Below are 19,578 nucleotides of genomic sequence, written 5' to 3'. Positions count from 1 at the left end.
TACTTATAAAAAAGAAAGTGTAGTAGTTTTGGCCATTGGTGTGAATCAAATGAATGATAAGAGGAAAAGCCCAGTCCAAGAGGATTAACAGAACTAATTAAAATGGTAAGCATCACTGCATTGGTAGTGGTCAAGGCTTGCGTGGCCAGAACAATTAAACAAGTTTAGGAAAGAAAATGGGATTTATCACTAATTTAATGGAAGATAAGACCATTTCTTCTTTAATAAAAAGGACCATTTCTTAATGATTTGTGCCAACGTAAACCAAACTGTAAATTAATACAAGGCGTGCAATTGCCAATTTTAACCGTCTTTATTTTCTTTTTAATTAATAGAATAAAACAAATAATCATACATAAATTAACTTCCTTGAAATAAGCCTCTTCTGCATAGTAATAGTGATCTTTAAGTTTAAAGAACTAATTCTCATCTAATAAAAAAAAACTAATTCTCATCTTATAAAAAAAAAACTATTTCTCACAATTTGTCCACTATATGAAATAAGATTAGATAGAATGCAATCCTTAATCATTCTTTACTTAATTGAAAAAGTCAACACAACAATTCAATTAAGTCTATCACTTAATCATCACTTAAATTATTCGTCATCTAACACAAGCTTCGTATTTAAAATTGCCTCCTTAATAAAGAATTAATCTAGTTCAATTAGAGTAAGTGGTGGTTACGTTGGGAAGTGGAAGCGAAGTTTGAAGGAGTATTGCACATGTGATTCGCGCCGAACCCTAACCGGCTAGAAGCGGTTTAAGGAAAAGCCTTTTTTTTTTTTTCTAATTCAGAAAATCAAGACAAAAAAAATACAATTTATTTAAAATAGGCTCATAGTGTTAATGTTTTTTATGCTCCTTTTAGTCATAGAATGTTATCTATATTAAGATTATTGATTTTTTTTTTGTAAATATTTATTTCTAGAGTAAATTTTAATTAATTAACTATGTAAATTTTACATTAACATTACATAAAAATTTAACTCCGAAAAAATAACACTCATAAATGATAATAATAGGTAAAAAATAATATCCATTTGTACTGTACTTCTGACTCATTTTATCTTTTAAACTATATATAACGGGACACATTCTCTCTCCTTTGTTCTTATACAATAACTATATATAATTTTTAATTTTAATTTATTTTTAAAATAAGATTATGTTACAACTTAATTTGCCGATAAAAAATGTTACAGATTATTTTTTCTGATTCTATTTCATTTCACTGAAAGAAATGCAATCAGGCAGGCACAATAATAATGACAATATCCATTCCAGTATCTATTTTTTTACTCATTTTATTTCTTTTAACTCCATTTCATAATTTCATTTTTCCATAATGTAAATGATTTTTTAATTTAATCTATATTCTTTTTTCAACTTTCCATTTATCAAAACTGATTATTGTAATTAATAATATATTTTTTATTTTTTATTTATTCTTTTTCTTTTCTTTTACTTTAAACTCGTGAAAATATAAACTCATAGAATTGACAAGTAATATAAAATTATTTTATATTCACAAGTGAAGATGATTTATTTAATAAAAAAATTATATTTGATTCATCGGACTAAAGACAACCATATGAGGATGTCTATATATATATATATATATATATCATGTTTTGTATCTTTAGATTTTTATCGTGTTAAAAATATAACTATATTATAATAATTTTTATTATTAGTTTATTTTGCATTGATATATATGCTAACTTTAATTTAATAATATATCTATATTTATTTATTAAAATGAAAACTCGTGCATGTAGTGTCTTGCACTTGTGTTGTGAGTTGTAACAGACAAATGGTCCATTTTTTCTTTTCTTGTTGTGAGAGTATATAAATTTATTTATTTGGGAATTATTGTAAGTGCTTCCCTCCACATCTATATCCGAACCAAATTCCCTCCTTCTTCTGCCTCTTCTCTGCTCTCTCTCGTTTTCTGCTCTCTTTCTCTCCCGCTTTTTTCATTTTCTCACTCGCCAAACGCTCAGATCTCTCTCATTCCCTCTTCCGATTCCCCCTAATTCCCGCCCCCTAACCCCTCCGCCGCCGATCGCCGCCCGGGGATGTCGGCCTCGCGCGCTCCCCCCGCCGCTAACCCGCCGGACCAGATCATGCACTCCATGAAACGCCAACTCCCCTTCTCCTCCATGAAGCCTCCCTTCGTCGCCGCCGGAGACTATCACCGCCATGACGCCGCCGAAGCCATCGTCGTCAAGACTCCCGTTAGTTTCGTTTTTATTCTCTGAAAATTTTCGGTCTTTTTGTTTTTGTTTTTTGTGTTTTTTTGGTCGCTGTTGAGTTGTTGGAGTGGGTTTTGTGGTTTAGTGTTCGTTGCTCGAGTAGGTTGTGGAGAACTAGAGATCTACTCAATTGAAGGGTTTAATTAGTTGCTGAGTTGTTAATTTGTTTGAATTAGTTGATAAATTAGTTTATTGGAGCTAAATTGTAACTTGGGGTTTAATAACTGGTACTGGAGATTGTGAGAGGATATATATATATATATATATATATGCGTGTGTGTGTGTGTGTAGGGAATGAAATTAATTGTTTCTTCTGCTTAGTCTCTTTAGTAATATGAACTTTTTTGGGTTTGGTACTAGAGCAATGAGGAACTTGAGAGGATGTGCTTGTTGGTTATCCAGAAGTTGAGTTCATGTTGTGATTGTAAATTGGTCAGTTTCAGGAGGAAAGGAGCAAGTGGGAGGGTTGTATTAGCTGCTTTGAAGTGCTTATGGAAGGCCCCATTGAGTTTATATGCACATTTTTTCTTTTGGCCTGGTTATTTTTTAGTTGAATCATTTTACTCAACCTAAGATTAAAGCAGAGACCTGCAAATGTTATTGGGTATTTGACCACTAATGAGTTGCTCCATCCATATGTTCATCGGTTAGGAATTCTGAATTTGGCCATGATGCATTTCTTTGGGGTGCCTTTCATACTGTCAGATGAAAGCAGTTGACCATATTTCTGCATGTGTCATGCCTACCCTTTTGTGTTTGGGGCTTCCGAGGGTTTCACAATAAGTGATCCTGTGAAAAAATTAATTATGCATAGTCTTGTGATGGATTGACCTGCCGATTGTTATAAATACAGTGAAATACTTCCTTTTTTATACTTTCTCTTTTAAAAACTATATTGGTATCTTTACAAAGTAAATAATGCTTTACAATTATCTTCTTGCAATGCTTTGGACCTAAATATAGATTGTACATTATGGTCAGATGATTATGGTATGTGATTTATTTGTGAAAATGTATTTCTTACCATTCTAATTTCTTTTGTTTATTATCATTTCTATGGATAGCAATGATTATATTTTCACATTTCAGCTACTGAAGCGGAAGAGTGAAGTGGCTGATTTTGAAGCTGATTCTGGTGATAGGATGACTGCTGGATTCACTGAAGCAGCTAATAGTCCTTTTCAGACACCTGTATCAGGAAAGACGGGAAAGGGAGGCAAATCCTCTAGGCTGACAAAAGGCAACAGAGTTGGAACTCAGACCCCAGGCTCAAACATTGGTTAATATCATCTTCCAAACTTTGTATAATAAGTTTATAGATTTTTATTTTTTGTAAATATCTGAAGAAATTTCTGGTAAAAGAATATTTTGGTTGGCTGTCAACTAACATACTCAATCATTTCTTTACCTGTCAATTTTAGTGTGCAAAATATTCAGATACTTATTTTTTCTGTAAACTTGGCAGGTTCTCCTGCAGGAAGTAATCTCACTCCTGCTGGTCCATGTCGTTATGACAGCTCTTTAGGTATTATAGCTTTTGATAGTTCATTGTCGATCACCAGGGTTTTATTGTTATTCAATTCTTTATGGTGTAAATTACACTTTGACCCCTTCTGGTTTCATCCCTTTTCAATTAACAGCCCCAACCTTTTTGTGCATGCTAACCCCTCTTAACTTGTAGTTTATATATATACGAGTAGAAAACTTTGGTTTAAGTTGAAAATATTAACTTTTCAAATAACATTTATATGGGTTGTTTATGTTACACACTATCTTGTCGTGGTATAATATTTTCACAACCTACCCCTCTAAAGTTATTGTTAATTCTTTATCCTCCAAAAAAAACTAACTTTTGGAGGTGCATAAGGGTGGGCATAGAACCACTAAACACCAAACTGAATTGCAGACTTAACCGAACCAGACCAAGACTAACCAAATTGTAATAGCATTCTAGTAACTACTAAACTGGTTTCTATCTTAAAAGCAGTTTGTACAACCACTCTCAAGTTCGATTCCGTTAACTGTATTTAACTAGCAAATCAAATTTCTAATACTCTACTTTGCCGAAACCTCCTAAAGCACATTATTCCTCTGCCACTACCACGGAGATACAACCTGCTCTACTACCATCTGTCACTTCTATCCTCCATATTGAAGGGCATCCTAAATTGTTCAACTTGTGGCTAATCTAAAGAAGAACTGGTGCTGTTAGTGTCAAGGATCTGATGTCTGAGGCAGATCCAGTGCTGCCAGCCCACTCTTTTATTATGTTTTTCACTGCCAATGGTGGATGCACAGGTCCGAACAGTCACCACTATCCATTTTTTGTGTAGAAAGGTAGCACAATTGATACCCTGCACACCCGTCAACATGCATCTGCGCAGCATCAATGATTATGTTGATGAACTGGTTAACCAAATGAAAAAGTTAGTTTTAATTACAGTTTGGCTCAGGTTTTTTAATCAAACCAACCAATCATTCCCTAGACGTATAGGTTGAGCAAATGTTAAATTGCCATTGAAGTTAACTGTAGCTAATGATTTCAAGTTAAACTAAAGTTGAGGAGGGTTCAGGTACAAAATAGTCAGGTGGGTTTATCTGAAAATGGTGAAACTAATGGTGGATAAAGTGTAATTTGCCTTTTGTTTTATGTTTTAGTTTTACTGACAAAATGAAGCTTCTATATGTTTTTTAATTATTGTACTTATCATTTTCATAAAAAAATAGGGCTGTTGACAAAGAAGTTCATCAATTTGATCAAACAAGCTGAGGATGGTATCCTTGATCTGAATAAAGCTGCTGACACATTAGAGGTTAATATAATTTCATCTGCTCAAATGATTCCATGCTGTAAAGTTTTATTATTTTCTTTTCGGTATCCGCAGGTGCAAAAGAGGAGGATATATGATATAACAAATGTTCTTGAAGGGATTGGCCTTATAGAAAAGAAACTTAAAAATCGAATTCAATGGAAGTAGGAATTTCTATACATCTGTCCTTGTCATATTTGTTTTCCGAGGTATTGATAGTTTGAAACTCTTTTACTGACTCCTTTGATGATTGGTCAGGGGACTAGATGTTTCAAGACCGGGTGAGGCTGATGATAGTTTTGCCAGTTTACAGGTTAGGAATGATTCAGTTTTCTGGTTGGAATTAACATGGAAATGGTTTCTTTGGAAGATATGAAGCCTGATGTTATATTCAATTTATGATTTCCTGTCAAGAAACTTCCTATTTTCATGCTGAGGCTTGTTGTCAAATCATTTTTATGTGAGACAGCTTGTAAAGCATTTTATTGATTGAAATAAACTACAGACCTTCTGACTTGAATTTCAGTAATTTGCTTTGCAATGGGTATTGGGATTGAATTTATGTTTATATAATTTATCTTATATATTATACTTCCATGATAATATTAATTCCTGAAATTTCGTTGGCATTTGATTTCTTTTTGTTTCTCATCTACAGGCAGAAGTTGAAAATTTAACGATGAAGGAGCGCCAGTTAGACGAACAAATAAGGTTTGGTTGCCAAGCCTTAGGTTATTCATCTTTATTGAATTATTTCATCTTTTTTTATTTTTATCTAAACTACTTAAGTTTTTTAATTATTGCAGGGAGATGCAAGAAAGACTGCGGGATCTTAGTGAAGATGAAAATAATGACAAGTAACATTTATTTTGCCTTTCTCCGTCTTTGTGTTATTTGGCGTCTTTTTTTTTTTTTGCATAACTATATTTGATGTGTTTTTCTTTAATCTATCTCCACCTTCATAGGTTGCTTTTTGTTACTGAGGAAGATATAAAGAATTTGCCCTGCTTCCAGGTGAGTTTCTTCGTCTATGTTCTTTGCATCACTATATTTTTTTTTTGGGATGTTTACTGAACCCTTTGTCTTTACCCTGCCAGAATGAAACCTTGATAGCCATTAAAGCTCCTCATGGAACCACTTTGGAGGTCCCTGATCCCGACGAGGTAATTTGAGAGGGCATGAAAAGTTAAGTAGAAGTTAAATAGTAAATATCATGTGCATCTATGTAAATGAAAATCCCCCCTTTTTCTATTAGGCCGTTGATTATCTGCAGAGGAGATACAGGATAGTCCTCAGAAGCACAATGGGCCCAATAGATCTTTACCTTGTTAGGTATTTTTTTATGGTTCTAAAATCATTTACCTCAAGGGTTTATAATTGCAATGGCTTCACAATTGCAGCATGTCATAAATTCAGGATTCCTGACCTCTCCTTTTCTCTCTCTGCCATTTTAGTCAATTTGAAGAAAAGTTTGAAGAGATTAATGGTGCTGATGTTGCACCCAAACTTCCATCAAGTCCAGATGTTACCAAACAACAATCAACAGTGGTCCCAGAGGATAGAGGGAAGCACATAGAAGTGCAGGGACAAGCAGCTCCTGGACCTAGTTCAGATTTTACTCCCTCCCAGGATTTCGTGAGTGGGATCATGAAGATTGTTCCTTCAGATGTTGCTGTAAGTATCATCTCAGTCTGTGAGACATTTGTTTTATGTATTATGATTCTAATGCGATAATTCATCTATCATAAATTGTGAGGGAAGAGTGTATCTTATGGACTATGCCAACAAAGTCTCAAGCTGTAGTGGGTTATCTTTCAAATTTGTACCACAGATCAATATAAATTTTTGCATTTTCTTGTTGTTGTAACTTGTAAGCATAAGTCAGTATAGTTTCTGATCAACGAACTAAAAGTGCCAGTGTTGGAGCTTATGTGAAACATTTCTTTCTCTTCCCAGAGTGAAGCTGATTACTGGCTTTTATCAGATGCTGATGTTAGCATAACTGACATGTGGAGAACAGAACGTATTCTCTCTAAACTCCTTGACATCCATTTCATTCTTTAAATATATCATGCACTCTATCTCACACACACAAGGAGGGAGGGGTTTGGAAGTGTCATTTTTTTTTAATTTTTTTAAAAAAAATAGGAATCTAGGCTTGATGTTCTTAAACTTCCTTGTTACATTTACAGCTGGAGTTGAATGGAATGAACTGGAACCACTTCAAGAAGATTATTGTATGACTGACGAGAACACTACAACGCCAAGTCATCCTTCAAATGTAGGTGAAGTGTCTTCTGCATCTAAACCTACTGGAGGTTGAAGCTTCCAAAGGATGCATTGTGAATATAATAGTGAACGTGGTGTTCCTCTTCCTTCTGAGAACCTATGACATCTAGCCATCTCCCTTTTGTATCCTCTCTACATAGTCCTGGAGGTTGGATTGAAGGTTCCATGAAGATGCTTTCTCATGTTTCTCCAAGAAGTTCGATCTAGGAGCTAACTGAGTGGCCAATCAACTGGCTCATTGTACAGTAAATATTACATAACCTAAGCGACCTTAGTTCAAGAAAAAAATCTCGCTGCTTTGCTGAACCATCTTTGTATATTACATAACCCTAGTCTTGGCTTTCTAGTGTACTTAGCTCGATCTCTTATGTTTACCAAGCAATAAAAAACACTTCGGAATGCTCCCAGGCAATGTTATCACCTGTAACTGTTCGTCCATTTCAATAAGCTTGCAATTAAGCACACAGTTGGTGAAATGACATTTCATCTGTGACTAGTTAATTACCTTCTCGCGTCTCTGTTCCTGCCTCGATATTCCAGTCTAAGTGACTTACTAGTGAGCCCTATTGCAATGCTGGTAAAATGGAGGATGCAATCATGCAAGCGAATTATAGCAAAGTTTGTGGCGTACACTTGGCGAATAGACGGTTCATTATTAAACATCATTTTCATTATGGTAAAGTAATAATAAGGATGTACATGACCAAAAGTGTGGAAAATAAATGTTGATTTGAAAATACTATATAGAGAAGCATATTAGAAGGGGTAAGAGCTACTGTGGGTGGAAACCACTACAAGCTACTTATCTTTCTCAACTTTTTTTCCAATCCAACCAGCTACTATTGGGGTAAGAGCTACTGTGGGTGGAAACCTAATTGGAGATGCAGCTTTATGTGCAGCATATGCCAAAGCAAAGGTACCAACTTTTTCGCCAGTCGCATCAGTTGAGATTCCAACCTGAAGATAAACACGCAATTTATTAACCCGAAGCAATTGCTTTGTTTTAAATTAAATTGCAATCTACATTAGGTTTAGTTTTAGTGTTGCACCTTCTGCAGTAAAGCTTGGACATCAATTCCAGCGCTAATTAATGCATAACACAGTGCGAAAGAGATTAATGACAGAGTAATGGAGGTGGCTAAGTATGCTCCACCATATTTTGCTAGCAATTCCTTGGCTTGATCACCCTTTGATTTCTGTTGAGAATTATCCTTTCCTTCCTCTTTTGAGCTGAAAATCTGCAAAAGACCATAATTTTCATTTTAGATACAAAAAAGAGGTACTGAATATTGATTCATTAGTCATTACTTAACATTCCTTAAAGACAAAATTTCACCCACAACCCATCATTTGGTTTTGCTCCCCAAAAGTAGGAAAAAAAAACGAGGCCAAAGTAAGGAATGGAAAGAAAATCTACAATTCAGGTATAAACACATAAGCAGAAGCTTAGTAGGCTATGACTTAAAAAACAAAACTTCGATCAAGTGGCACATCTATTGTAGTAAACGCGACATTATCTGCATCAAGGAAGCGACTCGAATTCAATTTGACAAGCAAAACTAGTCATTTTGCTTTCTTTATTGGAAAATTTCAGCAACAAAATCATATCTTGGCATATCCTTCGATTATACTTTTGACTTTCACTAAGGTCAATCCAAATTGTGCTTCTTTTTCGCAACATATTTATCAGAGTGGGAACAGGGAACCAATACACACTTTGCATTCAAGCCAAGAAAAACGAGGTAGCGGTAGCTTATCAACAATTACACACAAAAATGAAACACCCCAAAAGCAAGAAACCTTTGATTTATAAAATCGGAATCTTTGAACAACCTTATTCTCTAGTTAAGCCAAACATAGACGAGAAAAAAAGAAATGGGCACCTGCCAAAGACCAGCTTCAAGGCCATACTTCTTTGTAACTTCCTCAGGTGAAGATGGCTGTGAAGGACTTTCAATTTCCTCTGTTTTTTCTTTAAGAGCTCTCACTCTGAATCCCTTCTTCACATGGGATTTAAGTGAGTGAAATGAAGCACGAGTGCAAATTCTATTAGTCCCTTTGCTCAGTATAGCAGCACAAGAAGGAGATGGGAGTAGAAGAGATGTGGTCATTGCTGGCCCCTCACGAATCTTGTACCGAGCACTAAAGAATTTGTTGTGTGATGATCAAAATTGAAAGCAGAACAAAGTGGAAAATCTGAGACACAAAAAAGTGTTATATGGGAAAGAAGATAGTAAACGATAATGATAGGACAAAATATCAGTTTATAATTACTTGTTTTGTCCACACTACACGTCTACACGGTTGTCTGCTGAGGATGTCACGAACTCAGTGCCAAAACTATTCTCTCTGTTCCATTGCAATGGGCTTTCCAAAAAAAGCCCAACAAGAGAGTTATGGTCATTGGAAGTGAAGAACACGTAGCAAGCAATACTAGCACAATTACTTCACTCGTCTCATCTTTCTCCAATCTGTGCACCTTATTTTTTTTCATGGATTTAAATAAGTTCTTAATATTTATAAGCGGGATTTATTGATGTATATTTTCTTTTTGTTAAAGTATCTTTTTTTTTATCTGGTTTTAAAAGGTATCTTAGTAAACTATGATTTGATTCTTTTAAATATAATTGAAGTGTAGCTTATTAACATATTTTTAATAAATGGGATTTTTTTATGTACAAACTTATTATCTTAACAAGTTATAATCCTTTTTTTTTAAATATAGTTAAAGTGTAACTTGTTGGAATTCTCATTTTAAAAAATGAGTGAAATTTAACAAATTTCTTTATACCTATAATAAATTTTAATTTTATATTTTGACTTAAATATCTTTTTAATTTTTGTATTTTTTTTTTTATTTTTCATCCTTATAAAATTATAATTTTTATCTTTAGTCCTTATAAATTATATTTATTTTATTTTTTTCCTTATAATGTTATTTAAAATGTTATAAGGATAAAAAACAAACATAATTTGAAAAGAATAAAAATAAAAGAATAATTTTGTAAGGATAAAAAATAAAAAAAAATAAATTACAATGTAAAAATATATTTAAATCTTATTTTTTAATATTTTATCAATTACAATTTTTTAAAATTTAACCATTTTATAATTTTTACTATCATTTATATCTAAAAAAATTATTTTTATTTTAGGAAATATGATTATAAGAAAAATTAGTATTTTATTTTTATGTTTTTGGCCTTGATGGTCTAACGTTTTTTATTTTTTTTAGTCATCTATCTTTTTATTTGCTTTAATTTAGCACAATTTATCATTTGTGACGATTAATCTATCTATTATGATGGAAAGAAACAACCATAGTAGACGTTTTTTTACACTAAAAATTGTCATAATTGATAAACTAGACTAAATTGAAAATAAACAGAAATATAGATAACCAAAGGAAAAAAAAAGGTTAGAAGAATAAATAGAAAAAATAAGGCCACACACAATTTTTGAGTGTTTATTTTCTGTTTTTATTTTTTATTTTTATTTTCTGAAAATATTATTATTTTTAAGATTTATAAAACATGTATTGAGAAGAAATTACTTTAATGTCATCGTGTTTTTAATTCTTAAAAAAGAAATTGCAAATGTTGATGTGTTATTTTTAATTTTGGACTTATTTTTGAAAATATTTTTAAATAAAATGTTTTCTAAATTTGAAGGAACGTATTTTCACTTTTATTTTCTATTTTCTTTGAAGAAGAAAATAGAAAACAATATGTCACCTAAGTTAAATAACCAAAATACTAATTTTTCCATAAATATATTGAGAGAATTTTTAGGATTAGGAAAAAAGTAATTATTAATGCATTAAAATAATATTTCTGAAATTATGAACATCAATTATTTTAGTTTTTCAAATTATGCACTAAATTTTAGATTAAAACGTACACTTTTTCCCTTGAGAGATTCAAATATATATCATTTAATTTACTCCATTTTTAAATTTTTCGTTAGAGTTCCCATTAGCTTTTGTTAAAATAAAACCGTATTATCAAAATATCATTTACTTTTTCATTCCTTGAGAGATGCAAATATTACAGCACTCTCCTCTCGTGTTAAAATATACATTCCCATTTCCTCACATATGCAAATATATTACACTTTACTCTGATTTTAATTATTTTTGTTAAAAATAATTTAATGACTAAACTATTCTCTTGACTTTGCTACTACGAGATTCTACTAACAACAATTTTGACTAGATATGTGACTCCCAAAACATTTACTAGAGAAGCAATAACTATTGATGCATAAACAAGAGCAATGCTAGAACACTAAATTAGTAATGATAACTTCGCAAGTTAAAATTATTTTAGTATATATTTTGATATCTTTTAAAAGAATATTCTTTAGCAGTGTTATACTAAATAAACTAAATTGTTTATTTTAACACATAAGAAGGAAGAGAAATGTAATACTCAAATCTCAAAGGAGAGGAAAGTGTAATTTAATTTAACAGTGTCATGTTAAATAGACTAAGGAGTGTATTTTGAATTAAGAAGTGATGATAGTGTAATACTTATACTTCTCATGAGAGAGGAGTATTGTACTATACTAAATTTGTAATGATAACTTCTCTCTTTTTTTGTTCTCTTGTTCTCGTGCTCTTATAGTGATCATGAGAAACTAAAGTATCTTTTCTACTTCAGGATTAATCAAGACCCATTTCTCCAAAGATTGTAGGATCTAACTATTCTTCTACGCTTTGCTTTTTTTATCTTTGCATTTATATTTTATTGTTTATATTATCAAATTGCTACCTCGTTAATTTTGCAAAAGAACAACTTGCTCAATTAATAGGATAGTATAAAACAAATTAGGAATTGACTGAGATAGATAAGGGCTCAAACTAAAATATGTTTATCACTTGATGTCATCATTAGAATTTCCAAACGTGGGATTATTGATCTAGAGAAATTTATCTTAAATTAGACTTCATAGGAGATCTAATTTGTGATAAAAATGAGTTGAGAGGCTATTTCAAATCAAATCTGAATACTATACTAAACTTTCTTTCATTCAGAATGAGATAATTAATTAATGGAAATCTCCTGCTAAAAAGTTGTTTCAAATTCCTCATTGTGTTTGTTCTGAAATTTGAATTGCAAATGATGCCATATTATAAGGTTGTGTTTGCTAGGATTAAATGTAAAGCTTAAAATGCAACAGAAAGTTGGTGTCATAATTGCGTTAGAGCTTCGTTTTATAAAGTTCCTTGTACTACTGCTACAGCTTAAGATGGTTCAAATTGATCTTCCAACAAGCACAATGCGCTCCTTGTATCAAATCAATTAATTTATTGGCCTACAATTAGAAATTCAGTTTCCATCCACGTGGTAAATCTTCCATACACATGAACATCATATAAACGCGTGATGGAATATTTTTAGCCCTGATGGCATAATCAATTAACAAAATGTTCATGCATCTAATAAAGAAGCAAGTTAGTGGGACTTCAATGTCAAAACTCAAAGTGAGTTATGGACAAGACGGCAAGACCTATTATTTCTCCACTAAAAAAAAACAGAGCAAATGATGAAAGGAGGTCCACGTGAAAACTCACGGATTATTTTTTCCAGTCTTACTATATATTGTTGAAGAAATAGTTTCTATATTATAGTTGTTGAAGAACATGTAATCATCTTGTAAATTTAATATCCAACTCAAGTCTTTAGCAATATAAAACGACCTGAAGGAGCACTTAGTTATTTCAGTGTGTTGTAATATCTTAATTATACCCGGCACAAAATAATATAGCGTCTAATTAGTATGCTAACATTTATAGCACCAAGTGTCAAATGGCTGAATAAATGACACAAAAAGGCATTTTATTCTGTTTTACCGTGCTACAACTTCAAGCTATCGTAAGATAGAATGTGTCATTGAACAAAAAAAGGTTTAATTAATCATCCTATCAATGCGGCTGATATTATTAATTAATACCAAATCATTTATTTGAATGAAACTTCTGGTGCCATAGTCGGTTATGGCAATTTTGAATAACAGTTTGTTGTGAAATAAAGCAGCAGATTTTTGTCTAAATAAATACATAAAACTATCTTTTACATATATTTGGTTGAAATGATTTAAACTATTTATTAGAATATTTTCAAGCTCCACAATGTTAGACAAGAGATAGAGACAAAACTTGAGCGGCAAAAAAACTACATATTGGGAGAAGCAAGTAGATGGAGGAAAAAGCAATTTAAGATTCAAACAAGTCTATAAAATAGTAGTAGTAGTTTGTTTCCTTGTAAGCCAACTTTATTAACAAAAGAGGCTTCCTTTTCAGTTTAAGGTAATTTCCGTATTTTTATTACTCATGAAGTTTATTGTAAATTCAATAACATAAGGACGGCATTACTACTATTTGAAAATTAAGAGTTCTGTGTTTTATTGAACTATCCTAGTATTTTTTGGTACAAGAACTATGTAGTATAGCCATTATTGGAAATATTAGAGAATTTTATTGAAAATTTCATTTATTGTATTTGAAAATATTAATTCTTTTATAATTACTTTAAGAATTATGTCTACCATAACTTCTAATTAGTTGATATAGTAAAAATCTTTTGCATTAATAATATATCAAAATTTAATTGAACATTTAAGAGTTTAATTTTTATGTATTTTTAGTGTAAAAGGATTAACATTATTAATAAATCAAAAAACATGAAAGATATAAAATGAGTTGGATGATTAAGAAAAAATTAAAAAAGGCAGATTCAATTTCCTCTTCTAACAAAATTAACATTTTAATAAATTTATATTTATCAATAAAAAATAAATAAATAAAAAAACATGATAGATATGACTAAAAAAATGAATAAATTTACTATAAATAATAATTTATAATTAGATAATAGTATAAAATAATAACTAATTTTTCAATACTTAATCATTTGAAATTTATCTTGAAAACAAACCCAAAAGAAGAATGTGGTCATGATAGACTAATTTAACTATTTTTTTTTTCTCCCGTAAGATTAATCACTTTTACTCCTACGTCAAGTCAAATAGCTTCATAAAACCCCTTTTAAACTCCAACCCATTTTTTCACCAAACATTTCCGAAAGAGACTCCCATATATCCCCAATCCCACCTTCCTCTCCAAGCACACTAATTTAATTGACCATTTTATCCGCTTTGTATCTCTCAGTTTATCAAAACTCAGCACAAAGTTAGTTTGAAAAGAAATCCTACCAACACCCCCCATTTACCTTAGCCTATCGAACTTACTTCTACTTTGGTCCATTCTCATACCTCAAGAAAAGCAAAAACAGATTCCTCTGTTTACTCTGTTTTTCCCACTCTATATATTCCTACACCTATTTGTGTATGTCAACTAATTTATAAGGTTAATGTCTTCCAATAAGAAAAGTCTTCTCAGAACCGTGTTCACAGCAAACGGAAGCTGTGGTTGCAGCAAAACAAAATCCTCTAAAGTGCACGAGCCAACACCAAAGTCGAAAACAACACACATTCACCAAAAGGAAAACAACAACCTTAGTAGCATGGCTTCTTCCACCACTTCCCCGGAGCAAGTTGATGAAGAAGAGTTCACTTCCACCACAATCTCCGAATCCGAGACATTTCACGATCACAACAACAACAACAACAACAACGACAACAACAACAATGTTGTACTCAAACGAAGCCCCCTGGTGAATAGCGTGGCGATTGAGAAGGACTCTTCGAATCCGTATCATGATTTCAGGCACTCCATGCTCCAAATGATCTTTGAGAAGGAGATCGAGTCAGAGAACGACCTTCAAGACCTTCTGCAATGCTTTCTTCAGCTGAATGCGCAGTGTCATCACCACGTGATCGTTAAGGCCTTCAAGGAGATTTGCAAAGAAGCGTTTCCTCACAAGGTTATTACCACTTCTGTCGTGTCTGAACCATCTCCCTCTCACAAGAGCCCCCTCATTGTTCCAAAGAACCAATGAAGGCCGTGGTAATATCATTATGCACACAAGGCGTGCTTGTAGTACTTTAAAAAGTTACATGACTCTGATTTAATTCCAATATTTTCATGATTCACTCTTTTCACTTAAAAAAGCATATATATACTAAGATCCATGCTGGAGTTAAGTTGATGTTTTCTTCTTTTAATTGATTGTGTCTATATAGATTGTTTGTGTTTACACAAAGTACTGTTTCATGGCAATGGATTCTTTGCTAGCTAGCTAAGATAGGCCACGCATATGTCTAGCTAGGCCATGTGCAGGCATTGAATTCAGACGTTGGAGGAGGATGCATGTAAACATCATGGTTTAAAGTTGGCTCCTTATTCATTCTTTGATAAGTAATGCATGATATATATGTGTGTGTGTGGGGTTGAAGTTGGGGTTTAGTTGAAAAGTATAAAAGCTGAGTGAGCTTGAGAATGGCAAGTGGCTGTTTTGTGTAAGTTTAAAGAGATAATGGTTTGATTGATCTTTTCTTCAGTTTTTTTGTATGGTACTTTTTTAATGTTAATGATTAATTAGATGGAAACTAAAGATTTTTTCAAACAATAACTTTTAGGAGTAATTGTTCATTCAATAATATTCCTTACTAGCTGCTAGATGCTCACTTTTGATGAATGGGTTTTCTTGGCGCTGAATCTAACCTTTTAATTTATCAGTTGTGCCATGGTTTAGAGAAAAAAAGTTTATATATATATATATATATATATATATATATATATATATATATATATATATATATATATATATATATATATATATATGATTCCAACTATTTTATATGTGATATACAATTGAAAATTTCAATTTAAAAAAGAGTTAATAAATAATAAACTTGATTATGTATTACGTAGAAATTGTTTATAGTTAATACTGGTCCAAAACCATAAAATAATTTCTCATTTTATTGACGCTTGATTTATATTTGATGGTCATAAAATTCCTTAATTAGCTTCTTTCTTCTAATTGCTCCTCGCTAGCTTAGCAGATAGGGGATTCGGATTGCTAGAAGTAGACTTTAAGTTGCAATTACTACTAATTTATCGTATGTAAGGTTTAATTAATTTTGACTTATTATTAATTTATTATTTTTATAATATATATATATATATATATATATATATAGAGAGAGAGAGAGAGAGAGAGGAATGTTTTGTTTTAAGGTATTTTATTAGGAATCCCATTTTTAAGAATAATATGACTTATTTTTGGATATATTTAAAATGTATTTAGTTACATTTTAATATTATATTTCTGGAAAAACCTTTAAAATTTAAAATAATTTAAATAAAAAATAAGTAAAAATAGTATTTATTGGTATGTTAGAAAAAAAATTCTCTTTTTCACAAAAGAATATTATTTTTTATCCCTCATCCCGAAAATAAAAGTGTAGAAAAAGTATAATAAAAATAAAAATTATAACTTTTCTAATAATCTACTACCTGAGAATAATTTTTTAAAACTTGTAACTTTTTTATATCTTGAGGAATCAACTTTTAATCTATAAAACAAACAAACTCAAATTTATACCGTATACAAGCTGTCACTTTATTATAAGAATTTGATTATAATAGTGGCTTAAAATATCTTAAGTCATAACATTATTATTGATGATATATATAGGAAGAATATAAAACAAGATTACGTGAGAAATGAGAACTATAAATCAGACTTATATTTAAATGATTAGGATTAAAAGTTTTTGTAAAAAAATTAAGATTAAGAGTAAATGATGATATAATCACTTAAATATGATTTAACGATTTATATTCATAATTTTAATTTTTTTGGCATGAGAAGAATTATTATTTAATATGTTTCATGAATGTATGTGTAACTAATAATTACTCACATGTTTTTAAAAAATATTTAATAAACTATAATTTTAATTTCTTAAAACATATTTAAAGTGCATCTAACTAAAATACTCTTTACACATGTTCGGACCTCAAATTTACCACATTGTTAGGGTCACCATATTTAAAGTATTATTTTCTTTAAAGTTGATTTAAGTCTCACAATTTTTTTAAAGGGAAATTTTATATATATATATATATATATATATATATATATATATATATATATATATATATATATATATATAAATTACTTCTATCCTTGATGCTTAAGCAAGACTATTTTGATATATTTGGAATACTAACTTTGTGTAGTTTAGATTATTCTTTTAGTCAATATTTTAATTTTAAGTCTGTTACATCAATAGAGTCATTGACTAATCTTATATGAAATATTGTGCATTTTGATATTAGCATGAGACTCACAATTTTATCCTTAAAAATTGTCTCCATGAATTAAAGAATGAAGATATTTATAAATTATCTTAGTTCTTAATTATTGTGGTGTATTTTCATATACCGAAATAATATATACACACAAATTCACACAAATTGAAACTTGATACTTGCATATATTATGCTCGAGACAGTAAATAAGCCTTATTCTTATATAAAAGTTACTTAAATTTAAACGTCTCAATTTTCAAACAGTTTTTTCATTTTTTTTTACATGAACAAGTGACATTACTACCGACACAGTTGTACAATGCGATATTTATAATAAAACTTGTTTCATAGATTAGAATTGTTGCATTTATTTTTTAAGGTAATTAATAGTTAGCTAAAGCATCTAATAGCGTAAGAGGATGGATATGGGGCCTTAGAATTGAAAGCATATTAGATGGAAAGTATTATAGTTTCTTACCCACAACTACAAGTACCAAAACTTATTAAACAAACACAGTACCTTTAATTTTCTCTTTTCAGTGAAGAAAGCTTTATTAGTAGATGAGCTAATTTGATTAGGACAACATTTCGCAACCAACAAGGACCCTCATAATTTAAGGGTGCGAAGTTTCGCGTCTTCCCCCATAGGACTTTTGGGAAACTTGCATTCTGAAATCTGGTGTATTTAGATTATCTTATTTATATTTAAAATAGTTTATAAATAAATTTTTATTATAAAGCTAAGAATTTCTCTAAAAATGAGATATAAAGTTGAGTATTACATCAAGGACCAAAATAAAAAAAATAAGAATATAAACAAAGAAATAAAATATTAAAGGATCAAAACAAAAAAAAAGATACAAATTTTTTTGAGGAAAAAAGATACAAATTTTTAGAGATTAAAAATATATTAAAACATAAATACCAATGATAGACCGTATTGTTAGTATATTATTTCATACTGTAATTATATACTCATAATGTCTATTCTAATATCGTTTAATTTTTCTTAAACATAAATTATATTAATAAACGAAATTTTATAATACCTATTACCTAACATTTTTCATTAATATATGACTTTTTGTAGTGTCTGACTAAGCTCTGATGGAAATGCCTAATTTCTCATTGTTTCTGTGAAGATCAGTCTGCAATCAGAAGAATTAAAACAATGGAAAATATTTTTTCTTCTACACTAGCCATAAACCAAAAAGACAAAGAATTAAAGTGAAAATACTACAGATTATGAATCTTCCATTTAATCATGAATTATATTATCAATACCATATTTTCTACAATGTTATTTTTATATTTACCTTTCTTGGTTGCATCAATTAATTTGTGAAAATAAACAACATGATTTTTTAAAATACTACAGATTAAAAATTGCGACACTTAAGATTAAGAATACCATAAATTTCTGGTATTTTATATTTTAAAATACTACAGATTAAAAATCTGTCATTTTATTTTATACTTTTGTTATCGATCTGATCTCTTTATTATACAATTATAAGTTCTCTTTTGTTAACTATGTGCGAATTAACATGCGAGACGTGATGGTTCCTTCATTGGGCAAAATTAATCTTCCACTTCAATCCAAGATAATGCTGAAATAGAGAAAGAGGGGTTAGACGTACGACTTTGGATACCTCTCCTTTGCTTGTAAAAGTGTTCTCAACAGGTACCGGTCAGAATCAAGAACCGTAACATCCATAAGACATGTAATTGATATTTGTACACATCATAAGGTATCACATAATTTTATCAGTTTATACTCTTGTTTGATGAGTGTCACTCATAATTTTTGTTGTGGTTAAAGTGTGAAAGATTAATTTGACTGAACTTTGAAATAATTTTTATCAAAGTAATCATCTTGTTGACCAAGGTCCAAAGTGAACAAACAATTACTCTCTTCTGTAGTATGGTTGACACAGGCTAGAGATTATAAGACTTAAAATCAATTTACTTTAAATTTTAATTTAATATACTTTGTT

The 19,578-nt window shown here is 30.6% G+C and overlaps 3 protein-coding genes across 6 annotated transcripts; 2 read left to right on the top strand and 1 right to left on the bottom strand.

Annotated features, from left to right (window-relative positions):
• The first annotated feature begins 1,856 nt into the window (after window positions 1-1,856).
• On the top strand, window positions 1,857-7,755 carry LOC100812368 (transcription factor E2FB). Of its 4 annotated transcripts, XM_003539796.5 has the most exons (14): window positions 1,865-2,239; window positions 3,347-3,536; window positions 3,723-3,782; window positions 4,985-5,070; window positions 5,143-5,231; window positions 5,326-5,380; window positions 5,726-5,778; window positions 5,874-5,924; window positions 6,033-6,081; window positions 6,165-6,230; window positions 6,323-6,399; window positions 6,522-6,741; window positions 7,024-7,090; window positions 7,260-7,755. In XM_003539796.5, exons 1-14 carry the CDS (start codon window positions 2,081-2,083, stop codon window positions 7,388-7,390), a joined length of 1,353 nt encoding a protein of 450 aa, XP_003539844.1. In that variant the 5' UTR covers window positions 1,865-2,080; the 3' UTR covers window positions 7,391-7,755. The 4 variants fall into 4 exon arrangements, with proteins under 4 accessions (XP_040863398.1, XP_040863397.1, XP_006592352.1 ...); XM_041007463.1 differs by having other exon boundaries at window positions 1,862-2,239; window positions 4,985-5,231; XM_006592289.4 differs by lacking the exon at window positions 7,024-7,090 and having other exon boundaries at window positions 1,863-2,239.
• Window positions 7,756-8,008: 253 nt separating this feature from the next.
• Window positions 8,009-9,640, bottom strand: LOC100811827 (uncharacterized). The gene is made up of 3 exons (XM_003539795.5): window positions 9,240-9,640; window positions 8,406-8,594; window positions 8,009-8,313 (listed from the first exon to the last, which is right to left on the bottom strand). Exons 1-3 carry the CDS (start codon window positions 9,465-9,467, stop codon window positions 8,155-8,157), a joined length of 576 nt encoding a protein of 191 aa, XP_003539843.1. The 5' UTR covers window positions 9,468-9,640; the 3' UTR covers window positions 8,009-8,154.
• Window positions 9,641-14,431: 4,791 nt separating this feature from the next.
• LOC102667780 (transcription repressor OFP6) lies at window positions 14,432-15,810 on the top strand. Its single transcript, XM_006592288.4, has one exon. It carries the CDS (start codon window positions 14,730-14,732, stop codon window positions 15,315-15,317), a length of 588 nt encoding a protein of 195 aa, XP_006592351.1. The 5' UTR covers window positions 14,432-14,729; the 3' UTR covers window positions 15,318-15,810.
• The last annotated feature ends 3,768 nt before the right edge of the window (window positions 15,811-19,578 follow it).

This window comes from Glycine max, chromosome 12, assembly GCF_000004515.6.
Source record: "Glycine max cultivar Williams 82 chromosome 12, Glycine_max_v4.0, whole genome shotgun sequence".
In the NCBI taxonomy this organism is placed as follows: domain Eukaryota; kingdom Viridiplantae; phylum Streptophyta; class Magnoliopsida; order Fabales; family Fabaceae; genus Glycine; species Glycine max.
The sequence above is the reverse complement of the archived record's forward strand: the minus strand, read 5'-3'. Positions and strand labels throughout refer to the sequence as shown.